Source organism: Myotis daubentonii, chromosome 3 (assembly GCF_963259705.1).
Source record: "Myotis daubentonii chromosome 3, mMyoDau2.1, whole genome shotgun sequence".
Taxonomy (NCBI): Eukaryota; Metazoa; Chordata; class Mammalia; order Chiroptera; family Vespertilionidae; genus Myotis; species Myotis daubentonii.
Window position 1 is genome coordinate 219889037 of NC_081842.1, and position 21458 is coordinate 219910494.

At 63.1% G+C, this 21458-nt stretch overlaps 3 protein-coding genes and 1 long non-coding RNA gene across 11 annotated transcripts in view; 2 read left to right on the top strand and 2 right to left on the bottom strand.

Moving 5' to 3' along the window:
• AGRN (agrin) overlaps positions 1-7954 on the bottom strand; it is a 32472-nt gene extending 24518 nt beyond the window's left edge. For 3 of the 5 annotated variants that reach the window (XM_059691625.1, XM_059691623.1, XM_059691622.1), the window contains exons 1-2: positions 7643-7952; positions 5478-5739 (exon numbers count right to left, since the gene is read on the bottom strand). In XM_059691625.1, coding sequence (XP_059547608.1) covers positions 5478-5739; positions 7643-7849 — 469 coding nt within the window. In that variant the 5' untranslated portion in view covers positions 7850-7952. Of the gene's footprint in view, positions 1-5477; positions 5740-7642 lie in introns of all 5 variants that reach the window. The other 2 variants (XM_059691626.1, XM_059691627.1) reach the window with 2 other exon arrangements.
• A 2109-nt stretch (positions 7955-10063) lies between these two features.
• On the bottom strand, positions 10064-11205 carry ISG15 (ISG15 ubiquitin like modifier). The gene is made up of 2 exons (XM_059691632.1): positions 11032-11205; positions 10064-10616 (listed from the first exon to the last, which is right to left on the bottom strand). The coding sequence occupies exons 1-2, from the start codon at positions 11032-11034 to the stop codon at positions 10125-10127; spliced, it is 495 nt and encodes a 164-aa protein (XP_059547615.1). The 5' UTR covers positions 11035-11205; the 3' UTR covers positions 10064-10124.
• A 4621-nt stretch (positions 11206-15826) lies between these two features.
• On the top strand, positions 15827-17770 carry HES4 (hes family bHLH transcription factor 4). 3 transcript variants are annotated; one of them, XM_059691630.1, is made up of 4 exons: positions 16347-16878; positions 16965-17060; positions 17156-17243; positions 17328-17770. In XM_059691630.1, exons 1-4 carry the CDS (start codon positions 16771-16773, stop codon positions 17693-17695), a joined length of 660 nt encoding a protein of 219 aa, XP_059547613.1. In that variant the 5' UTR covers positions 16347-16770; the 3' UTR covers positions 17696-17770. The 3 variants fall into 3 exon arrangements, with proteins under 3 accessions (XP_059547614.1, XP_059547612.1, XP_059547613.1); XM_059691631.1 differs by lacking the exons at positions 16347-16878; positions 17156-17243 and adding an exon at positions 15827-16327; XM_059691629.1 differs by lacking the exon at positions 16347-16878 and adding an exon at positions 15837-16327 and having other exon boundaries at positions 16965-17243.
• A 103-nt stretch (positions 17771-17873) lies between these two features.
• On the top strand, positions 17874-21021 carry LOC132231817 (uncharacterized). 2 transcript variants are annotated; one of them, XR_009452144.1, is made up of 2 exons: positions 17874-18563; positions 19080-21021. It is a non-coding gene; the product is annotated as an uncharacterized LOC132231817 (long non-coding RNA). The 2 variants fall into 2 exon arrangements; XR_009452143.1 differs by having other exon boundaries at positions 19143-21021.
• The last annotated feature ends 437 nt before the right edge of the window (positions 21022-21458 follow it).

The window sequence follows — 21458 nt, forward strand, 5'->3', positions numbered from 1 at the left end:
TGAGCAGAGGGACAGGGGCCACCACAGCCAAACCAGGCTGCCTGCTCTGCCCAGGGCCTAGTGTCCGGTGACTGACAGCCCTGAGAGGAGGAGCAGGGAAGGCTCAGGCACCCTCAGTCCAGCGACCCCCACCGGAGCCCTGTGTCAGACTCGGTCTGGCAGGTACGTGAGGGAGCAAATGGCCCCAGGGACTCTCATGCCCTCACCACAGTCTGGTCTCCAGCACTGAGAGGCGGAGGAAGTGGTGCCCAGCCTTTTGTCAGGCACAGGGGAGGGAGGGATGCACACAGACCCACAGCTGGACACTGGGGCGGACGGGACAGCTACAGCCAGCAGAGGCTGGAACCCACAGAGGACAGAGGCTGGGGCCCTGTCCCCAAGGCCTGGCAAAGGTCGCCCCTTACCAGCCTGCTGTCAGCGCTCCTGCAGGGCCCTGGCCCTCATCAGAACACAGGGAAACCAGCTTTGGTTCCAGGAAACCAGCAGGGCAGGAACCACAGGCCACCTGCTGTGGCTCTGACCAGAATTCTCCTGTGCACAGATTACTGCATCTGAGGCAGAGAGTGCATGTGCAGACATACACGTGCACACACACATGTGCACGCCACACAGCTGAAGAGCCCTCTCCACGGGGGGCAATGAGGGGGTGGCTAGGAGGGACCTCTGCCCCTTCCCAGGCCCAGCTGTCAGTGCCCGGCAGGGGCCCTTCCTCAGAGGAAGTTCTCAGGGTCTGGGGGGGGGGGTGTGGGGGGCGGTGGAGGGAGGGTTGGAGGGGAGCTTCCCACGCAGGGCAGGCCTAGATCACCCCTCTCCAGATCCCAGCCGCAGCCTGGACTCCAACATGACGGCTTCTGGGCCCCAGGGCAAACCCACTGGGGTCACAGTAGCCTCAGCTGAGCTGCGTCCCTGGTCACTGTCCTGGGGTGGCTGTTACTGGGGTGCTGTCCCATTTCTCTGAGTGAGAGGCGGGCGCTTCCTGGGCCTGTGGGGTGTCAGTGCCCCTAGGGCTACTGTGGTGATGGTGCCGCAGCCCCAGTGGCCTGTGGTGAGTGGGTGCTGGGGCCAGGAGGGCAGGGCAGACAGGAAGTCCGTGGCCCTCCACCCAGGCCTCTGAGCCAGGGCTGAGCGTGGGGGCGGGGAGAGGGGCAGCTGGCCTGGGTTCCACAGGTGGAGGCTAGGGGCGATGGATGGACCCGGTGTGGGAGCCTGTTCCTGCAGCTGTTTATCTCCCCCCTGCGGGTCGGGGCCCACCCTCCAGGAAGGAAGCAAAGCAGACAGACAGGCTGCACAGGGGATGGTGAGGAGGGCAGTGCTCGACCTGAGGCCCCAGGTCTGGGCTCGCTCCCCCTTCCCCCACCCAGACTTCCCAGGCAGTCCCTGCACTTCCTGCCCCAACGGGCAGTCCCAGACCCGGCCAGCTCTAGGCCTCGGCTAGGGAACCGGCCGCTCCCGCACCTGTGCAGCGCAGGTCCCAGCACCCAGCGCTGCGAGGTACAGGCAGGCCCCCCCAGAATGCTCGGTCCAGCACCCCGTGTGACAGAGGGAGGCAGGAGGGAGGGCAGTTTCAAAACAACTTCTTCCCATTTCCAGTCTGTGGGGGGAGAATGGAGGCTGGGCTGGTTTCTCCGTGGAGAGCGAGGGGGTGGGGTCGGTATGGAAAAAGCCAAGAGGTGTTTCCACGAACTCAGCTCAAAGGGAAGCAACGAGGTCACAGGCCCCCGCTGCCCCCGGGAGCGCACGCCACCCGCCAGCACCTGGACCCACGTGGAGTCCCAGCCCGCCGTCCTGTCCTGCGCACGGGGCGCCCACGGTGCCTTCCTACCGGGACGCCAGGTGGGAGAACACGCCCCACCGTGCAGACACGCCCCCAGCTCCCCAGCTTCCCAGCTCCCCCAGCCGCCGGAGGAAAGGAGCAGGCGGGCGGGCAGCCTCTAGCCCCGACCTGCCCCTACGAGGCCCGGCCGGGGGGAGGGGCCAGGAAGGGCGCTGGGTGGGACCTGGCGGGGGCGGGGTGGGCACCCACATGCAGAGCGGGTAGGAGAGGGAGCCGTGAACAGGAAGAAGTCACCTCCCGTCAGCGGGGAAGAATGTGGAGGGGGTGGGACAGGCCGAGGAATCGCGAGGGGTGCAGAGGTTAAGTGCCAGGCAGCGGGAGGCGGCGGGGGAGGCGGGGGGGGGGGGGGGGGGCTCAGAAACTTCCCGGGACAGCCCGGTACCTGACCGGCAGATGGAGGGTCAGTTCCTGGCATGCAGGGCCCACTCCTCTGCAGCACCGCTGCCCAGGGACTGTGATTGCCAGGACCTGGGTCTCAGGGCTGGGCAAGGCCAGCGCCAGACTCACTTCGACCTGTCCCTGTGCCAGGCCCCTGTCCCTGTGCCAGGCCCGGCGGGGGCAAACAACACTTCCTTTCTCTGCTCCTGGCTCCTACTGGAGAGGGGAGGGCCACCGGCTGCCTGGCCGGCCTTCGGCCAGCCTGTGTCCTCCTGGGGGCTGCAGGGGAGGCCAGGACCAGTCTCATGCGGTGGCGTAAGTGGGCAGTGCCCTGACCGGGACAAGGTGGCCAAGGGCTGGAGGAGATGCTGGCTCAGCTGCCAGCCTGGGCAGGCTCGGCGTGGGGGTGGCTGTCAGTGGAGGAGGCCAGGCCACACCCCCGACAAAGCAGCAGGGGGGGCCTCCTTCCGGAAGAGGCTGTCCCAGAGCCGCAGGCCTCCCTCACCCAAAGGTGGCGCAGAGGGAGGGACACATACCTGTCTCAGTTATGCCAGGAATGTGGTTCCCCAGGTCAGAACGGGAGGAGGTGCCTTCCGGGGCAGAGGCTGGGGACGGGGCCTGACCAGCAGAGCCAGAAAGACCCTGCAGGTCCCAGCAGAGCTGGGGACAGGTGTGCTGAGAGCAGCAGGTGCCCCTCGGGACCCAGGCGAGGAGGAGGAGGAAGAGGTGGGCCGGGGAGGACCAGGCCCCCCACCTTGGCTGCTCTGGGCCTTGCCGGGGGTGAGGCGTGCTCGGGACAAGTGAGACCTGGTGGTCTGGGGGTGACCTCCACAGGTCAGTGGCTGCTCAGACTTCGCCCTGGGCCCTGGGGGGCCCTGGAAGCAAATGGGGTCAGTCAGACGGGGAGGGTCAGCTTATCCCAGCCCTGCCTCCTCCTCACTAGGCTGAGGCCTGGGCTCCTGGAGCCTGGGGTGGGGTCTGAGGTGCTCGTCTCCTACAGAACAGGAGGCGGGCCCTCCTCCCACCCACCCAGCCCGAGGGCCTCTGCACAAGGTTGTTTCTCCCCCAGCCTGGCCCTAGCTCCGGGGACCTCGTCCCTCCGGCTTTGGGGCACTCGGGGGAGACGCCCCCTCTCATCTAGACCAGGGTTGTGATGTATCAGCCCTGCCCCAGCACCCAGCCCACTGCCCTCAGCGCCCAGCCCGCTGCCCCAGCGCCCAGCCCACTGCCCTCAGCGCCCAGCCTGCTGCCCCAGCGCCCAGCCCACTGCCCTCAGCGCCCAGCCCACTGCCCCAGCGCCCAGCCCACTGCCCCAGCGCCCAGCCCACTGCCCTCAGCGCCCAGCCCACTGCCCTCAGCGCCCAGCCCGCTGCCCTCAGCGCCCTGGGTGGCTTCCAAAGCAGATCCATGTGGCCCAGCTCCAACCCAGGGCCTTGCAGTGGGAGGGAGGCTCCTCAGTCTGGGCCCTCCCCGCCAGCTCCCGGCCTCCAACCACAAGGCTCCAGCCATTTCCTTTCCCTTCATCTCCAGGAACTCCTTTCCCTGGACCATACCCCTGGGGGGCCTATCTCAGGACGTCCGGTGCTCAGCCCTCCTGGGCACTCACCCTTCTGCTGCACACAGGCCTGTGCAGCCCAGCACCTGCCCCAGCCCGGAGCCTAGGTCCTGCCCCTGAGTGTTGGTTGCCAGGGCAGGCAGCACCCAGTAGGTCAAGTCTCAGTCCTAGCTGGGGGCGCTCCCTGTGGACCCTCCTGTCCAGCTGTCTCTCTGCCCAGCCTGGCATGTCCAGAGCCGGGTTGGTGTGGATGGGGCTCTGGCAGGATGGCCAATCTTGCTGTGCCCGTGGTGGCCCTCACGCCACATGCCTTCCGACCCCACATAAGGCCTCAGTTACTGATCACAGACCCTCGGGCTGGACCCGCCCAGCAGTACACTTAACAGTTGACCCTCTCGAAGATTCCCTGTCGAGGGAGAGGGCATTTTCTGTCCTGACCCTTCTCTCCAGCCTCTCCTTAGCCCCACTCCCCCCCCCCCCCCAACACTGGGCATCACATCACACAGCTGCCGGTCTCCATGTCTCACTCCCTTCTTTTCCCTCAACCACAAGCTTCCAGAGTGAGGCCAGTGTCTCAAGTCCTTGCCAGGGAGGAGGACAGCAGGCTGAGACCCCTCAGTCGAGCCAGTGCTGGCAAGGGGCTAGGACGCCCAGCCCCGCTGGCTCCTCCATGTGACGCTGTGGCCGGGGACCACGAGGCAGCCCAGAAGCAACCAGCCACAGTCTGGGCAAGACGTCATGGGGCTCCCGCCCACTTGGGTCTGCCTCCCGAGCACAGTCCTCCCCAGGCCAGATGAATCCACCATCCAGGACCCCACAAAAACCAAGCCAGCATCACAGCACTGAACTGGATAGAAGGGGGACTTCCCTACTGGCCCAAAGAGCACATCAGAGGGACAGGGTCACCTTCCCAGGACAGGAAGTAACAGGCCCCTCCTACGCCCCTGGGAGAAACACTCTCTCATGCCCCCCCCCCCCCCATAAATCCCTTCTAGGCAGCCGAGAGGGGAGAGGGGACAGGCAGGATGTGGACCGGCAGTTCTTACTCTCCCTGCGTTCCTCAGCCAAGGATCTCACCTCCTAACTGGGACTATACTGGGATGAAGGGGGGCGAGGGGAGAGAGCCCTGGTCATGTGATCGCTGCTCACCTCCCAGAGGCTGTGGTGGGGGAGGGATGCTCTCAGGCCATTCAGAATAGACGTGTGGGGACAGGCGACAGAAAACTCGATAACGGAGTCCCACACCCCTTCAAGCCCACAGAAGCCCTCACCCCACAGAGCTGCCCCTTCCCACAAGTGACAGGCCTTGGAACACGCAAGGGGGCTGTGCCCCATCTATGGGCCCCACCCCCAAGGGACTGCTCAACATCTGGGCCCTGTCTAGACAGACGTTTGGGCCGCTGCAGGAACAGGAACAGCTGGTGTTCATCCACCTGGTCCCCGCCTGTCCTCTGGAAAAGGACCCTCTGCGAGGTACAGAGCCAGGGAGGGGGAGGGGAGGGTAAGAGGGGGAGGCTTGTCCCTTTGCAGGGCTGGGACTGGCTCAGCTCAGGACAAAAGACGGTGGCATTGTGGGGGTTTGGGGGGGGCACTGCTAATGACCTGGAGACGGCAGAGACACAGCCAAGGAGCGGGGGAGCTGCAAGGGCAGACCCCGAGAGTTTGCTCCGGCCTACAGCACGCTCCCCTCGGCGCCCTGGCCCCACGCACCTTCCACACAGTGCTCCACCTCCTCCAGGTTCCGCAGGGTGATGCGCATGAGGCTGGAGTTGAGCATCAGCTCGTTCTTGTGGGCTGGCCACAGGTACGGGGGTGCAGGGTTCACAAAGAAGATCCTTGTGTCCCCCGTGGACACCTGGTTGTCACAGATGAGGGGGTCTCCAAAGCCGCCAATCACCACCTTGTTGCCGCCGTCCATCAGGCTCTCCTGAGTCACCACATCTTTGCCCTTCAAGTACCGCCAGACCCGAACCTGGGGGGCGGGGGGGGAGGAATGGGGGGCAGGTATCAGTGATCCATTCCCACTAGGAAGAGGAGGCCACAGAGGCCAGAGGCAAACTGCAGACGGGGCGCCAGGGCCTTTTCCTCCAGGAAACAGCTCCCAACCCCCAGGTCCAACCGACCCCGATTCCAATGGTGTCCATGTGGGCTCAGGCCGGATATGGGAAGGGGACCCGCCTGGCCTGGGCTGCCCGCCTTCCCTGCCTTCCTCTCCCTGTCCGCCCCGCACTACTCGGGCCTGCCCTGGATGGAGCCAGGAGACACTACATGGACGACAGACTTTCAGGGCGACAAGCTCTGAGCTCAGGGCTCTGGGCCAGCTGCATTCTTTGCAGCCCTGTGGGTGGGCTAAGACACCCCCTCCCAGGAGATAAAAGACCCCTCCTCCTGCCAGTAAAAGCAGCCTGAGAACCACAGAATCAAGTTTGGGCAGCGCAAGGCAGCCCCACCCTCCCTGCTCGGCTCTGGGGGCCCTGAGGGCACCTTCTCAGACTGTGCCCTGGGATGCTCACAGTCCACAGGGATGGGGAGTGGGGGCGGCAGGAGGGTCGCAGGAGACGCAGGCTGAACAGGCCGCCCTCAAAGGAGCAGGTCCCCCGACAGGAGCCCAGCTCCCTGAGAAAGGCCTTTCTTCAGGAGCTCTGGGGGGTTGGGGTGCCGGAATGGGGGATGAAAGACAGCGTGGCCAGTTCACCTGCCTACGTCCCCCCTGCTGGGAGCCCCGGTCTGCAGCACCTGCAGGGACCCCCACCGCCCTCCAGTGGTCTGGGTGCGCCTGGCCCAGCCCTCTCCCTCGGACCTCCAGACACACAGTAGGCTCAGAAGGACCAAACCAGCAGGGGAGGGCGGGCAGCTTCCATCGCCCCCCCCACCCCAGCCACACCCAGGAGCGGCGGGGAGGAAGTCGGGAAAATCCTGCAGGGACTTGGCAAAGTGCCCCAGGTGGAGGGGAGGGGGCCCGGCGGGGAGCCAGCAGTAGCCCTCACAGGCCAAGCCCACGGGAGCCGCTGCCCGTTCCCATCTCCCAGCGAGAGGAACGATCCGATCGCTGGTCGGGGAGGGAGTTTTAGGGGCCAGAAGTGGGGGAGGGGCCGGGGTGCCCTGAGCACACCCTAGGAATGGACCGTGGTTGAAAACCCACCATCCTGCCCCGGGGCTGCGGGTCCCGCTGCGGGAGAGAGCCCGCAGGCCCCCCTCGCGAGGCCGGGGAAATGCGGCTCCTCCAGGAGCGGATGGGGGCACCTGCCCCGGCCCGGCCGCCCCCACGCACACTGGAGCGCAGCGACGGCCCCGCCCCCGTCCAGCGCCTGCCCCCACACCGGCACGGCAGCACCCCACCCGGGCCCCGGGACTGGGAGGTGAGATGGGACACCCCCCTCTCCGACCACCCCCTCCGGCCCTGACAAAGGCCTGGGGGGCAGCACTGACCCGGCGGAACCCCCACCTCCGCCCCGCAGAGAGCGCCATCTCCCCGGCCCCTCTCCCTCCCCGCGGGCAGGTGGGAGGGGTGTGGGGGCCACGCTCTCCCTCGGGGGGCGACAGGGTCGTTTCCCAGACGTGGGCTTCGGGAGGAGGGGCGGCCGTGACCCGGCCCCGGGCCTGGGCGACGCTCGGCGGGGCTGCGGTGGAACTTTCCCTGCGGCGCTCGCGAGTTTTCCGGGACCCGGCGCCCCACCGGGCGCTCGGCGGTCGCCAAGGAAGCGGGCGCGGGCGCCGCGGGGCGTCTGGGGCCGGTTCCCACGGCCGGGCGGGGTCTCCGCGGGCGGCCAGGCATCGCGAGGGGAGGGCCTCGGGCTCGGGGTCGCGGGAAGAGCCCCCCAGGCCGGGCTCCAGGGGGGCCCGAGGGGCTCAGGGCCCGGGTCCGGGGGGCCCACCTTGCACGAGTACGTGAGCTGCACCGGGTCCACATTGAGGATCTCCTCCACGGTGCCCGTGAGCACCACGTTCGCCTCCTCCTCCCGCCGCTCCAGCGCGCGCTCCGGGCACGTCCCGTCGACGCCGGGCAGGGGGCACGCGGCCACCACCAGGAGCAGCAGCAGCGGCGGCAGCGGGGTCGGGCCGGACGGCCGCGGGCTGGCCATGGCGGGCCGAGGGCGGCGGAAGGGCCGGAGCGAGCGCGCGGGCCGGGCCGCGCCGGGGACCGGACTGGACAGGACGGGACGCAGCTCCCTGGAGGCGGTGGGAGCGCGGGCGGCCCGGGGGCGGGGCGGGGGCGGGACCGGAGAGCACCGCCCCCCGGCCGTTCCCGCCCCCTTACCGCCGCCGCCCGCGCCGCCCCTGCCCGCCCGGCGCTCCGCGACCCGCGCCGGCCCCGCGAACAAAGCGCCGGGAGAGCGGCGCCGGCGGAGGCTGGGCGGGGAGAAGGGGCGGCTGGGCCGGGCCGAGGCGGGCGGAGGGCGGAGGGCGGCCCGGACGGGGGGCGGGCGGCCGGGGCTGTGTGCTGCGCGGCCCCCGCGGACGGCCCCCCGCGGACGGACGCCCCTCCCCCGGCGCGCGCCCCGCCCCGGGCACTGCGGCTGGAGCCGGGTTAATGCATAATCGGGAGGCGACGTGACGGGACTTCCAAGGGGCTCCAGGCCACGCGGGGCCGGAGCGGCGGGGGCTCCCCGGCCGCGGGAAGGGGCTCCCAGACCCGGGGCCCCGCCGCCGCTGGAGCCCCTGCAGAACAGGGAACCTGGGGGGTCCCCGGCCCCAAGCAGACCCCGGACGGAAGCTCGGTAGGGCCGGGACCCCCGCGGGTCGGGGAGGGGCGGCCGCTCCACAGGCCACGCCCCCCGCGGCCGAGGGCCAATGCGTTCCGGGCGCTGCGCCGATTGGTCAAAACTGAGCGCAGACCCGCCCACCTTCCGTTCCTGGGTCAGTTCGGGCCTCACTGCAGGGCGGAGGGCGCTCCCTGCCGTCCAGCGGTGGCAATTGCAGGCCGCTGGTGGCGGGGGGACGGGGGAGGGCCAGCCACGCCCCCTCCCGGCGCCCACAATCGCGCTGCTCCCGCCAGGCTGAGTGCAGGGACGCACTGCGATCCAGAGCGTCCAGACTGGAGCGGGCCTGGCTGACGACCGAGGGGGAGCGGGAAGAGGCCCCTTCCGTTCCTCCAGGCTGGACCCGAGGTGCCCCCTCACGCTCCAACCACAGAGCTCAGGGCCAGGAGCTAGGCAGGGCTAGCTATGCAGAGGCCCCTCTGGAGGACCCTCCTTCTCCAGGCCCTGGCGGGGGGGCGGGGGGGCTCAGGAAAGGGGGGTGGCATCAAGGTGTGTGCTTACGCTTGCTGACTTGCAGCGAAGAGGTGAGAGTGGGGCCCCGGAAATGAGGCTGGAACGTGGAGAGCCCCCCACAGGCACACCTGTGTGTCTACACACCCGTCCTAGGCGAGGCAGACCTGAGGTGGCTGCCCAGCCCCAGCCCAAATACGGACTCCCACAGACCAGAAAGGGGGCTCTCGGTCTCCAGCCAAATAAATCCCCCCGAAGAGTCTGAAAGCTGAGGACTGCGTGTCCCCAGAATCTCGGACTTTCGCCCAGAGAGGTGTCTGTTCTGTCACCCCCATCTTGCCTGCATCCCAGGCTGGCTCAGCCTGGCTCCTGTGGGGTCGTTTGGGAACTGGGATAGGAGGCGCATCTGGTGTGGAAGCACTGGCAGCCTGTGCCGGGCGGTGCTCCCCAAAGCTCTTCCAGGGGAGCCCCCCTTCGGGCGCCCTTCCCTCGGCCACAGCCTCTCCACTAAGTGAAACCCGAAGGCACAGCCTCCACTCAGCAGGTCACCGGTGGTGACAGTGAGTGTTCAGGCCCTGTCCACACCCCTCCCAGACCAACGCTCACTGGATGGAGTGGGCTAGTGGGTCCCGGAGGACGCAGAGGCCCAGAGCCCCACCTCCCAGCTGACCCAGGCAGGCCCAGGGACTCCCTCCCTCACCGCTTCCAGGGGCGCTGATCCCACTGGAGACATCGCCTTGTGGCCTTTGGAGCCTGACCTGGCCCCCCCCCCCCCCCCCCGCTCAGTGCTGTCTGCTGACCCGGACGTTGGGTGGGGCCAGTTGTGCAGGGCCTGGCCGTGCTCAACCTGGGCCAGGATGGACTCCAGCGAGGCCTCTTTTTCTTTCTCTAGAAGTTAATTTCCCAAAGGTGTGGGGACGCACCTCCGGTCTCTCGGGGGATGTTGTTACTAGTTTGATCCTTCTTAGCTGTGGGTTGTGACCACGCAGGGACCCTTGCCTTCCTCCTCCTCCACCTCTCCCCCAGGTTCCTCAGCAGAGGTGAGAGTGCCAGGGCAGGGGCGAGGGAAGACGCAGAGGCAGCCAGTTAGCTTTGCATCAACGTTTATTATGGGCCCCCTTGGCCAGGGACTCGCCGGCGGTGGCTCTTAGCGCTGCCCTCCCGGCCCCTCCTCGCCCCCCCGAAGGCGCAGATTCATCTGCACGGTGCAGTGGGGCGTGAGGTCGTACTCCCCCAGCTGCTTCTCGTCATCCAGGGGCTGCCCCTGGAAACTCAGCCAGAACTGGTCGACGTTCGTGCTCTCCCGGCCAGCCACCTGCTCCTTGAGTTGGGCCACCTTCTGGGTCAGCTGGACCTCGTAGGCTCTGTTGCGGCCCCTGTCGTTCCTCACCAGGATGCTCAGGGGCCGGTCGCAGCTCTGCACCACCAGCACGACCTCGCTGCCCGAGCGCAGGCCCTGGTGGGCCAGGGGAACCCCGTCCTGCAGCACTTCATTGCTCCCCTGGACCAGCAGGCGCTGCTGGAAGGCAGGCACTTGGATCTTCTGGGTGATCAGCTGCTTCAGTTCCGACAGCAGCATGGAGTCCCTCATGGGCACCTGGAACTCCTTGCTCAGCATCTTCACCTTCAGGTACCCGCCCTGTGGGCATCACACAGAGCTCAGAGACCCCGGCACCACTACACGCATGACCTTGGTCGCAGGGCAAGCTCCTAGGCCCTGGACCCTGCTCCCCCCTCTGTGTCCTCTCCATCCACCAGGACAGACCTCCAGTGCAGGAGACAGAAGCACAAGGAGGCCTTTCTAGAGGAATGGCCAGCCTCCCATGACCATCTCTTGGTCCCCCTTCATTAGCTGAGATGTCCCCCAAGGGACCTCAGAAGCAGCCACTGGGCAGAACCCACCTTCCAAGACCCAGACCCTGGTGTCAGCAGGAGCCCTGGTGTCAGACTTAGGAACCTGGGAGCTCTAGCAGCTCCGCTTGCCTGGCACACAGGGAGGGAGAGGGTAATGGACTGGTGCCCAGCCCACCTGTCCAGCCTGTCACCCGCCTCACCATGGCTGTGCGCTCTGATGCCAGGTCCTCCACAGGTCCTGAGACGACGATGACGATGAGTGCACTGTCTCAGCTCCAGCTCCCTCTCCGGCAGGCCCTGGCAGCTCACCCCTTTTCTGAGCCTGAGCCTCACACGTCAGGGGGCGTGTCAGAGCAGCCTCAGCGGGGGTACAGCTTCAGTTTCAGTTTCCGATTCCCAAAGGCTCGCCTGGGAGCCAGTGGCAGAAACCAAGCGGGAGGAGAACAATCAGGGATCCTCGAGGGACTTGCCACCCACCTGCGAGGAGAGGCCCAGGGTGGACACCAGGCCTCCGCCCAGGGTGTGCATTCCACCCCCAAGGCCTGCACTGCACGTCAACAAGTGCCCGAATAGCATGACGTGATGATGGGAAAGTTTCACTTTCCATTTACCAACGTGCGAAAGTAACACACTTAGACAATCTTGTCGCGGTTCATTCAGAAATGACATAAAATAGTGACAACCAAACTACCCAGGGATGGTCACCAATATTTGTTCAGATTTTTTTTTTTTTTAATGAAAGAGATATGTCTTTTATTTTCTACAAAAATGAAGAACTCGTGGACATTATTGAGAAAGCGAAAAGGCTACCCACAAAAATGGGAGAAAATGTTTACAAATCATATGTCAGATAAGGGTCTAGTATCCATAATATAAAAAGAAATGTTACAACTCAACAACAAAAATATTACTCAATTAAAAATTGGTCAAAGGACTTGAACAGGCACGTCTCCATAGAAAATATATAAATGGGCACGGCCTCATGAAAATATGCTCAATATCATTGGGCACTAGGGAAATGCTAGTTAAAGCCACAACGAGATATGTCACACCCACTAGCATGACTATAAATAATAATAATTTATAATAATAAAAGCGTAACATGCTAATTAGACCAGATGACCTTCCAGGCGAAGCCAGGGCTGCGAGGGAAGCCTGGGTCCCGGGTGCCAGAGGGAAGCCGGTGCCGGCAGCCGGGGGAAGGAATTTTGTGCACTGGGCTACTAATAATTAATAATAGAACAAGTTAACGAGGATGTAGAGAAACTGGAACTTTCATACACTGCTGATGAGAATGTGAAACGGCGCAGCTGCGATGGAGAAGAGACATTCCTCCAAAAGTTAAACAGCCCTGGCTGGTGTCCTAGTTGGTCAGAGTGGCATCGTGTGCCCCGAAGGGTCTGGTTCAACTCCCAGATGGGGCACATACCCAGGTTTTGGGTTCGATCCTGGGTCAGGGTGAGTACTGGAGGCAACCAATCCATGTTCCTTTCTCTCTCTCTCTCTCCCCCTTTTGCTCTCCATTTCTCTCTTTTGAATCAATGAAAAATGTACCCTCTGGTGAGGGTTAACAACAGCAAAAAGTCAAAGAGTGGCAAAAACAAAATGTTTTGAATATGAATCTTTAAATATGTTTTTTATTAATTTTTAGAGAGAGAGGAAGGGAGAGGGATAGATAAACAGAAACATTATATGATGAGAGAGGAACATCATTGATCGGCTGCCTCTCACACACCCCCCTACTGGGGATCAAGCTTGCAACCTGACCAAAAGCAACTGGCAGCGATGGCGAACCTTCTGAGCTCGGCGTATCAGCATTTTGAAAAACCCTAACTTCATTCTGGCGCCGTGTCACATGTAGACATTTTTTGATATTTGCAACCATAGTAAAACAAAGATTTATATTTTTGATATTTATTTTATATATTTAAATGCCATTTAACAAAGAAAAATCAACCAAAAAAATGAGTTCGCGTGTCACCTCTGACCCGCGTGTCATAGTTCGCCATCACTGAACTAGTGACTTGGTTCCTGGGTTCACGGTCAACCACTGAGCCACACCGTCTGGGCTGAATATAAACCTTGACCATTCCTCCCCTCCATCCCCCAAAACTCTGATAAGGCACCAAAATTGTTAACACACACAAAAATGATTTTTAAAAACTTTTTAAAAATTATTTTAAGTTACATCTTGTCCCATTCCTTGCATAAATAATATTGGATATATATATATACACACACACATACCACAAAGGGGAAAAACAAAAACAAACAAAAAAGAAAACCACAAACATTTTTTGAAACAATAAAAAGAATACGCAGAAAGTTAAAACGCCCCAACCTCCCCCATGACCATTCTTAAACATGCTTCATATGTCTGCCGATTTCTTTCTCTGTTTTCCTTTATTGATGACGGTATTACATATGTGTCCTTATCGCCCCATTGCCCCCCCCCCCCACTCATGCCCTGCTGATTTCTTGATACCTGACATACGGGTACTTTTAGTTCCTTTGTCCCATGTGACCAAATGTCTTCTGCTTTCAACAGGAGGACCTGAAAACCACAGAGGCCAACCGACAGAACCTGTGAAGTACATGTTTCAAACAACCACAAGCCCGTGGCCTGAAACAACAGAAATGTACGCCCTCACAGTGCTGCAGACCAGCGGTCTGAAATCAGGGGGACTGAGGGACCATGATTAAAAATAGTCTGATTTTATGTGGTTTACAGGAGACAAGAATCATCTGAAATATAAAGATACAGGAAATTTAAAGGGGGATGGAAAGAGACATGTCATACAAATATTAACTAAAAGGACACAGGTGTGGCATAGCCGGCAGGGCTCAGTGGTTGAGCGTCAACCTACGAACCAGGAGGTCACCATTCGAGTCAGTCAGGGCACATGGCTGGTTTGCAAACTCGATCCCCAGTGTGGGATGTGCAGGAGGCAGCCGATCAGTGATTCTCTCTCATCATTGATGTTTCTCTCTCTCTCCCTCTCCCTTCCTCTCTGCAATCAGTAAAAGTACATTTAAAAAAATATTAGGTTGCACCTAACAACATGGACACAAAATAGTTAAGTTCTGGTCCCAAACCTTAATATTCTATTTATGAAATCACAACAGCCTCATAAGGGGCCTTTGGTTAATATTGGGGCTTATTTATTAACGAACTTTAACTTCCTTAAACCTTTAAAACAGCATATGTAACTTACTATTCTTGACTACAGGCCCGGTACATGAATTGGTGCACGGGTGGAGTCCCTCGGCCTGGGTCAGGCTGGGGGGTGAGGGCGAGGGCGGGGACCGCGGGAGGTTGGCTGTGGGAGCGCACTGACCACCAGGGGGCAGCTCCTGCATTGGGCATCTGCCTCCTGGTGGTCAGTGCACCTCATAGCGACTGGTTGACCGGTCATTCAGTCGCTTAGGCTTTTATATATAGAGATTGTATTTTGAAGCCCTTCACATATATAACAACAGCAGTGACCAAACACCTTCCCAAGTACCTCTCAGTCCTCACCACTCACCCCTGCACACTTGGCCCAGGGCACCATCTCCTCTCGCCTGGGCCACCCTCTCCCCATGGTCCCCAGAGTGATAAGCCAGCCACACACAGGGACACTGGCCATTCTGGCTCCTTCTCATCTCCTTTCCTCTGGAACTTGGCTCGCTCTTGCCCCAGTTCCTGGCACTGCCTGTTCCTCTTTCCGGAATGTCCCCTGCACCTCACCCCACCCCCCAAGATATAGGTGGCTCACTTCCTGCCCCTCCTTCAAGTCACAGGCCTGAGGAGACTCTGGTGGGAGGCATCCCTCCCTCTCTGGAAAGGGGTCCCGGCAGCACCTCCCTGCCTAGTCCCCCCCCCCCCCACCCCCGTCCCGTTCTCTTGCCTGCCTCCTGGGCAGTAACAGCTGTTGCTGACATGTGTCCAGTTCTATGTTCTGGGAGCTTCCAAAGTAGGATCTCAGTCATCTTCCCAATGACCCGGGACAAAGAGAAAGATAAGCTATTGCACAGGCCAGGAAACAGGGACGGGTGAGTCCAGCTGACAACTCAGGGAAAGAAAGGCCAAGAACAGGGCTCCCAGGCCAGTCTTTCCCATCTGAGCTGTCTGCCTGTCTGGTCTCTGTGGGCCGCTGGGGTGGTCCAGAACCCCCCAGACTGGTCCCAGCGCCCCCCTCCAGGAAGTGCGGGTCCCCAGCTGCTCCCCAAGAGCCTCTAGAAGGAGGAGAAGGTCCAGGTGGCCCCTGGGGCGGGGAGTGGGGGCTGCAGGTCTGGGAGACCTCCTGGCCGAGGAGGCACTGGACCCATCAGCGCTCCCAGGAGGTTCTGGGTGGGTCTGTCTGTCACCCAAGTCTTCCCAGCACCCCCTGCCCAGCTCCACTGGCTCCTCTGGGGCAGTAGAAGGAGGGGGTGGGGGCAGCTGGGCCTGAGGCCAATCTGGAGGCCCGCACCTCCGTGTAGGCACGTGTGTGTGGCAAGGAGGATCTGAGCGCCAGAAGCCCCCTCGGCACCTTCCCGGTCCCTCTGATTCCGGGGTGCGCCCCTTGCAGCCTCGCTTGCCGCCTACTTCCCTGAAGACCCCCGGACCACACAGCGGAAGAAGGGCTTCTGCCCCCCCCCCAGCAACCCCCGCCCCCCAAGTCCGTCTGCCCCTTACGGCGAGCAGTGATTCTGTTCCTCCGCCTCCTCCCACCGGTTAGAAGTCCCAAGGCCAGGCCGGTGACCCCAGGACACAATAGCGCTCCCGCGACACAATTCAAAATGAAAACCACGTCAAACACGAAATGAAGCCTCGCCCCGCCCTGGCCGGTGGATAGAGCGTCGGCCTGCAGGCGGAAGGGGCCGGGGTTCAATTCCGATCATGCCCTGGGTTGCGGGCTTGATCCCAGGTGTGGGACCTGCAGGATTCTCTCTCATCGTTGATATTTCTGTCTCTCTTCCTCTCGGAAATCAATATTTTTAAAAAAGAAAATAAGCATAGCCCTGTTTCCCCACTTTGTCTCTTTAAAATAAACCACACCGCAGCTGTTGTCCCTCCACGTTGCTGGGGCTGACCCTGATGCCCTGAAACCCAGGGTGTGACGTCACCAGCCCCATGAGTCACCCCATTGGCTCATGTCATCACCTACCTTCACCTTGAGACAATCATCTCTGATTATCTGGTGACCTCGCCAGCCTCACCTGGGACAGGTTTACCGTCTGATGACGTCATCCTGACTGGTGACGTCACTACCTGCCCGCGGCTCCACCCTCACTGGTCCTGTGCCATCATTTAATGGTGCTGTAAAGCCACCCTGACTGCTATGACCTTGGCCTGCGCGCTCTCTCCTGCCCAGTGGCTGGGTCCCACGCCCACGTGTCACGGGTCCTTCGTGGGCGCTGCAGGCGGCGGCGTCCCGGGGGCTGAGACGCGGCAGGGCGAGGCCCGGCTGTGCGGAGGCTCCAGGCCCGGCGGGACTCGGACCGGGGAGAAGGAAGGGTCTGCTGGTCGAGGTTCGCCCGCCCCCCGGACTCGGTTCCCCTCGAGAATTTCCCTTTCGGACGCCCCGCTCGGGGGAAGGTGGGATTCGCGACTCCGCCCGGGTCCGCAGCCGGGCGCCCAGGGGGCCTCCTGCTGGGGCGCCGCTCGCAGCGGGCAGCACGGCGGTTCCCCGCCCGGTCCCCGAGGGGCCGGAGGCGGGCGCGGGACCGGGCCCAGCTCCCCTTTGTCCCCCGCGGGTCGGCGGGCCGGGAGCGGACGCGTGACTGACAGTGGCCGCGGGCGGCCGGCGGGGCGGGTGGGAGGGCGGGGCGGCCGCTCATTGGCTGGCGCGAGCGTGGGAAAGAACGCGGCGCGGGGTTCACACAGCCGCGGGGGCGCTGCTTTAAACCGCGGGAAACGGCCGCGCGCCTGGAGCCTGTGGGACCCGGACCCGCACTCGCGCGCCGGGCTCACCATGCCCGCGGACGCGCCGGGGAAGCCGCGAACCGCGCCGCGGGCAGCCGCGCCCGCCAGCGCCAGCCGAACCCCAAACCGACTCCGGAGTGCGGCCGCGCACCGGAAGGTGGGACCGGGTCGGGCCCGGGCGGGAGGCGCAGGGGGGGACGGACGGACCCGGGACTCAGCCACGGCCCACGGCCCGACCTGCAGTCCTCCAAGCCGGTCATGGAGAAGCGGCGCCGAGCGCGGATCAACGAGAGCCTCGCTCAGCTCAAGACGCTCCTCCTGGACGCGCTCAGGAAAGAGGTAAGTCGGGGCGGGGCGCGACCGAGGGGCCGAGGCGCGGAGCCGGAGTCGGGGGCCCTGCTGGCTGCAGCCGCCCACACCGGCCCCGCCCCCAGAGCGCCCGCCACTCGAAGCTGGAGAAGGCGGACATCCTGGAGATGACGGTGAGGCACCTGCGGAGCCTGCGGCGCGGGCCAGCGGCAGGTGAGACACGGCGGCGCGAGGGAGGGGGAGGGGGCGGCGCGCGGGACCCCCACGGCGCTCCCACCACCTCCCCGCTGCCTCCAGCCGCGCTCGGCGCCGACCCCGCCGTCCTGAGCAAGTACCGCGCCGGCTTCAGCGAGTGCCTGGCCGAGGTGCACCGCTTCCTGGCCGCCTGCGAGGACATCCCGGCCGACGTGCGCTCCCGCCTGGTCGGCCACCTGGCGGCCTGCCTGGGCCAGCTGGCGCCCCCGGCCCCCGCTACGGTGGGTCCCACGCCCGAGGTCTCCGTGGGCCGCCAGCCGCTGCCGGGTTTCGACGGCCCCTTCCCCCGGCTGCGCCCCGAAACGGCCTTCGCCCCGCCGCTCCTCCGGGGCCTGACCGGAGCGCCCCCCGCCGCCCCCTCGGCGGGGCTGACGGGCCGCGGTGCGCCCTGGAGGCCGTGGCTGCGGTGAGGCCGCCCCGTTCAGAGCCGCGGCCTTTGCTGAGACTGTAACGGGGCATGTTCATTTCCAGCGGCTGCAGCCAGAGTTTTGTGTTTTTTCTGTCTCCTGGGAACGATCTAGCCTGGTAGCACGTGCGGCGGCCCCGCCCCCTTCCCCAGGCCCCGCCCTCCTGGCAGGCGCGCCCCCCCCCCCCCCCCCCGGGGTCCATCCGGCGGTGCGTTTGCCTGCACCCTTGTGCGGGAGCCAGCGCTCCACCTCGAAGTGGGAGGGGGTGTGAGGCCTGCAGGAGGCTCGGTCAGGAGGCGGCAGCCACCACGTTTTCCAGAATGCACCCCAGTCCAGCGTCCCTGGGCAATGTTTTTAAGGCGCCTGGCCCACCTCCTGCTTTGTTCTCACGTTTCCGTCTGCCCCTCCTCCGTGAACCGTGCCCTAGGCCAGTCTCCCCAGGACTGGGGACCAGCGGGAGAGGGCATCAGTGTGCCCGGGCAGGGAACTGGAGTGAGGCTGGCACAAGCACTTGGCCCGGGGCTCAGGGGTGCGCTCCCATCCGGGTCCGTCCGGCTGCGCGCCTGGCCTTCCCTGGGAGGCCCCCTCCTCCCCAAAGAGAAAGAACTGGAGGTTCATCCTGCCCGAGCGTCCCTCCCGAGAACCTGCGGGTGTCAGCGCCGCAAGAGGAGGCTGCGACGCCAGGTGGCGATGGACTGGGCCAGGAGTCTGCGGGGACCTGCGCCCCAGGTGCAAGGAGGGGGTGGTCCCAGGTGCACAGCCGAGCCTGGACGCGCACGAGGCGGAGCCAGATTCATTTCCCAACCGAAGTTCAGACGGTTGCCTGCCTGCCCGCCGCCTGCCCGGCCAGGGCCCATCCAGGAGGAGGAGGGTGAGTCACTGCCGGAGGCTGGCCTGCCTCCTTCCAGGCTGCCCCGTCTGAGCCTCCTGGCCTGTCCTCCCGGCTCTCTGGCCGCCTCGCGCATATGTCCCTGAGCGCCAGGGTCTGGGCCAGTGGCTTAGGATGGTGGCAGCGGTGTGGACACACATGCTCAGTAGGCCCGCGAGGCCCTCCTGAGCAGGAGGGTCGAAGAGGGTCTGTACTGGGGGAGGGGAGCTCAGGGAGGGGAAGGCCTGGGGGGATGGGGTGTGCAGCCCAGTGGGTAGGGGAAGAGTCAGGGCCTGCTCAGAGCTGAGCCCCACGCTTGGAACCGCTCAGTCCACACTGACCTAATCGATTGATTTGCATGAAAGCTGGAGCCGGGAGGTTTGGGGCGGGCGTCATGTAGTCCGGTCAGGGAGGTCTGAGAAGCAGAGGGAGCTGAGGCGGTCCCACGGTGAGGGCCTGGGCAGAGGGCAGCACCAAGGGGCTGTCCCAGGCCCTCCTCAGGCTGTCCCTTTCCGGCAGCTGAGGGCAGCTGGCTCTCTGGAACACCCACCAGCTATTTTTATCTTGGCTTTTGTCTTGCAGACACTTCCTGCTAAGTAGTGATGAAACACCTTCTCAGGCCTGGCATGTGGAGGGGCAGGGAGGGGCCAGAGCTTCCAGGGGGGGGGGGGGAGGGGGGTGGTATGTGATCTTAGTCACTTCCCTTCATGGCAGGCAGTCCTTCCAGCTAGTTCCTGCAAGGGCCATGGGTCAATAAATGTTGCTGAGTGAATGTGCATTGTCAGCCTATCCGCCTGCTCTGGGTGTTGGAGCCTGTCGGTCCCTTTGCCTGTGTCTGTCTGCCTGTAGGGCCAGGGCCTGGGGACCAGACAATGACAGCCAATCATCGGTATGAGCTCAGGAGAAATAATCAGCCCAGGAAATTTGCCATGGGGGACGGGCTGGGGCAGCCCCCACTGTGGTGCCCGATTCTCTCCAGGCACCAGCAACCTCCTCCCCTCTTGCTCCCCACCTGCTCCCTGCAAGCTGGGCTGGGCTGTCCATCGCTGCTCCCTGGAGCCCTGGGGGTACACCCCTCCTGGGATGCACCCTTGTTGGGCAATGAATCGGCCCTGGGCTTGCAGTCTCCCCAAGGCCCCCAGTGACCCCCTCCTGGCATTCAGATCCCGCAGACGTGACGGGCTGTCTCTTCAAGATGAGGTGGCAAGTGCTGCCTGCTCTCGTCTGTCTGACAGTGTTTACTCTGGGGAGACCAGCTGTGCTTTGCTAGGAAGAAGGCACCCCTAGTGGCCTTGAGGCCTGTGGTCACCGCCCTGACAGTCAGCTTAGCAGCAGGTCCTCCGGCACCGTCCGGCCCTCAGACAAGCCCCAGTTGCAGCGACAGTCAGGGCTGGAAGCTTGAAGCTCTGTGCTTGGCCCACATCACCCCCTGACCTCACAGTAAGAGAGGTGCAGATACCTGAGCAGCAATAGCTTCCCGCCTCCAACCCTCCCATCCTTACCCTGGGGGTGGGGCTCCCCCAGCATCCTTCCTTGCCTTGTCCCAGCACAGTGAGGGGAAGGGCCCAGCAGCCCCAAGTGTGGGGAGGCCCACTGTCTTCTCCAGGCTCCCATGCCCACCCCCCAACTTCTGTGCTGGCCACAGTCTGAGCCCAAAATCCCTGCCCAGGGCCTGGATGGCTCCAGCCTGAGCACCCCCAACTCCTGACCCCCTCCCTTACTGTCCTTCAAGGCCCCAGGCACCTCAGCACCCCGGATGTGGGCTCTCCTTGCCAACCCAGGTCAGGGAAGTGTTGCACAGGCCTTGGCCAGGCTGTTCTGTGGGGACCAGGAGCAAATCTTCATGATCTTGGGTGTCATCTGGGCACCGAGAGGTTGCTGGTTCGATTCCCTGTCAGGGCACATGCCTGGGTTGTGGGCTGGATCCCAAGTAGGGGGCATGCAGGAGGCAGCTGATCACTGTTGTGCTCTCATATTGATGTTTTTCTCTTCTCCCTTTCCCTGTAGAAATCAATAAATTATCCTTAAAATATATATTCAAAGTGGAATTAATAAAATTAAAGTGTTTTGTACTTCGAAGGACATTAGCAAACAAGCAAAAAGACAGAATGGGCGACAATATTTGCAAAACATATTGACAAGGGACTTGTCTTTAGAATCCTATCTAATAAAGAGGGAATATGCTAATTGACCACAATGCCCTCACAAAGATGGTGGCGTCCGCAGCCAATAAAGAGGGAATATGCTGCACTAACCGGTTTGGCTCAGTGGATAGAGTGTCGGCCTGCGGACTCAAGGGTCCCAGGTTCAATTCAGGTCAAGGGCATGTACCTTGGTTGCGGGCACATCCCCAGTAGGAGGTGTGCAAGAGGCAGCTGATCGATGTCTCTCTCTCTCATCGATGTTTCTAACTCTCTATCCCTCTCCCTTCCTCTCTGTAAAAAATCGATAAAATATATTTTTTTTAAAAAGAGGGAATATGCTAATTGACTGCCACGCCCTCAAAGATGGCAGCGCCTCCAGCCACAAGATGGCGGTGCCCAGTCACCTCAGCCCCGCTGGGGCACCTGCCTCCAGAGTCCCCCAGTCCCCTCAACCCCCCAGCCACTCAGGGCCAGCTCAAGGCGCCCGCAAGCCTTGGATGTCGGCTGCCCAGCCGCCCAGGGCCGCCCGAGGCTCAGGTAACCAGGGCCAGCCAAGGCTTGCGCTGCCAGCAGTGGCAGCAGCAGAGATGTGATGGGGGCATAGCCTTCCCCTGATCGCTGGGTCGCCTCCTGCCCCTGAGGGCTTCTGGACTGTGAGAGGGGGCAGGCCAGGCTGAGGGACCCCCACCTGTAGTGCACGAATTTCCATGCACCGGGCCTCTAGTATATAAATAACTCTCAACTCAATCATAAA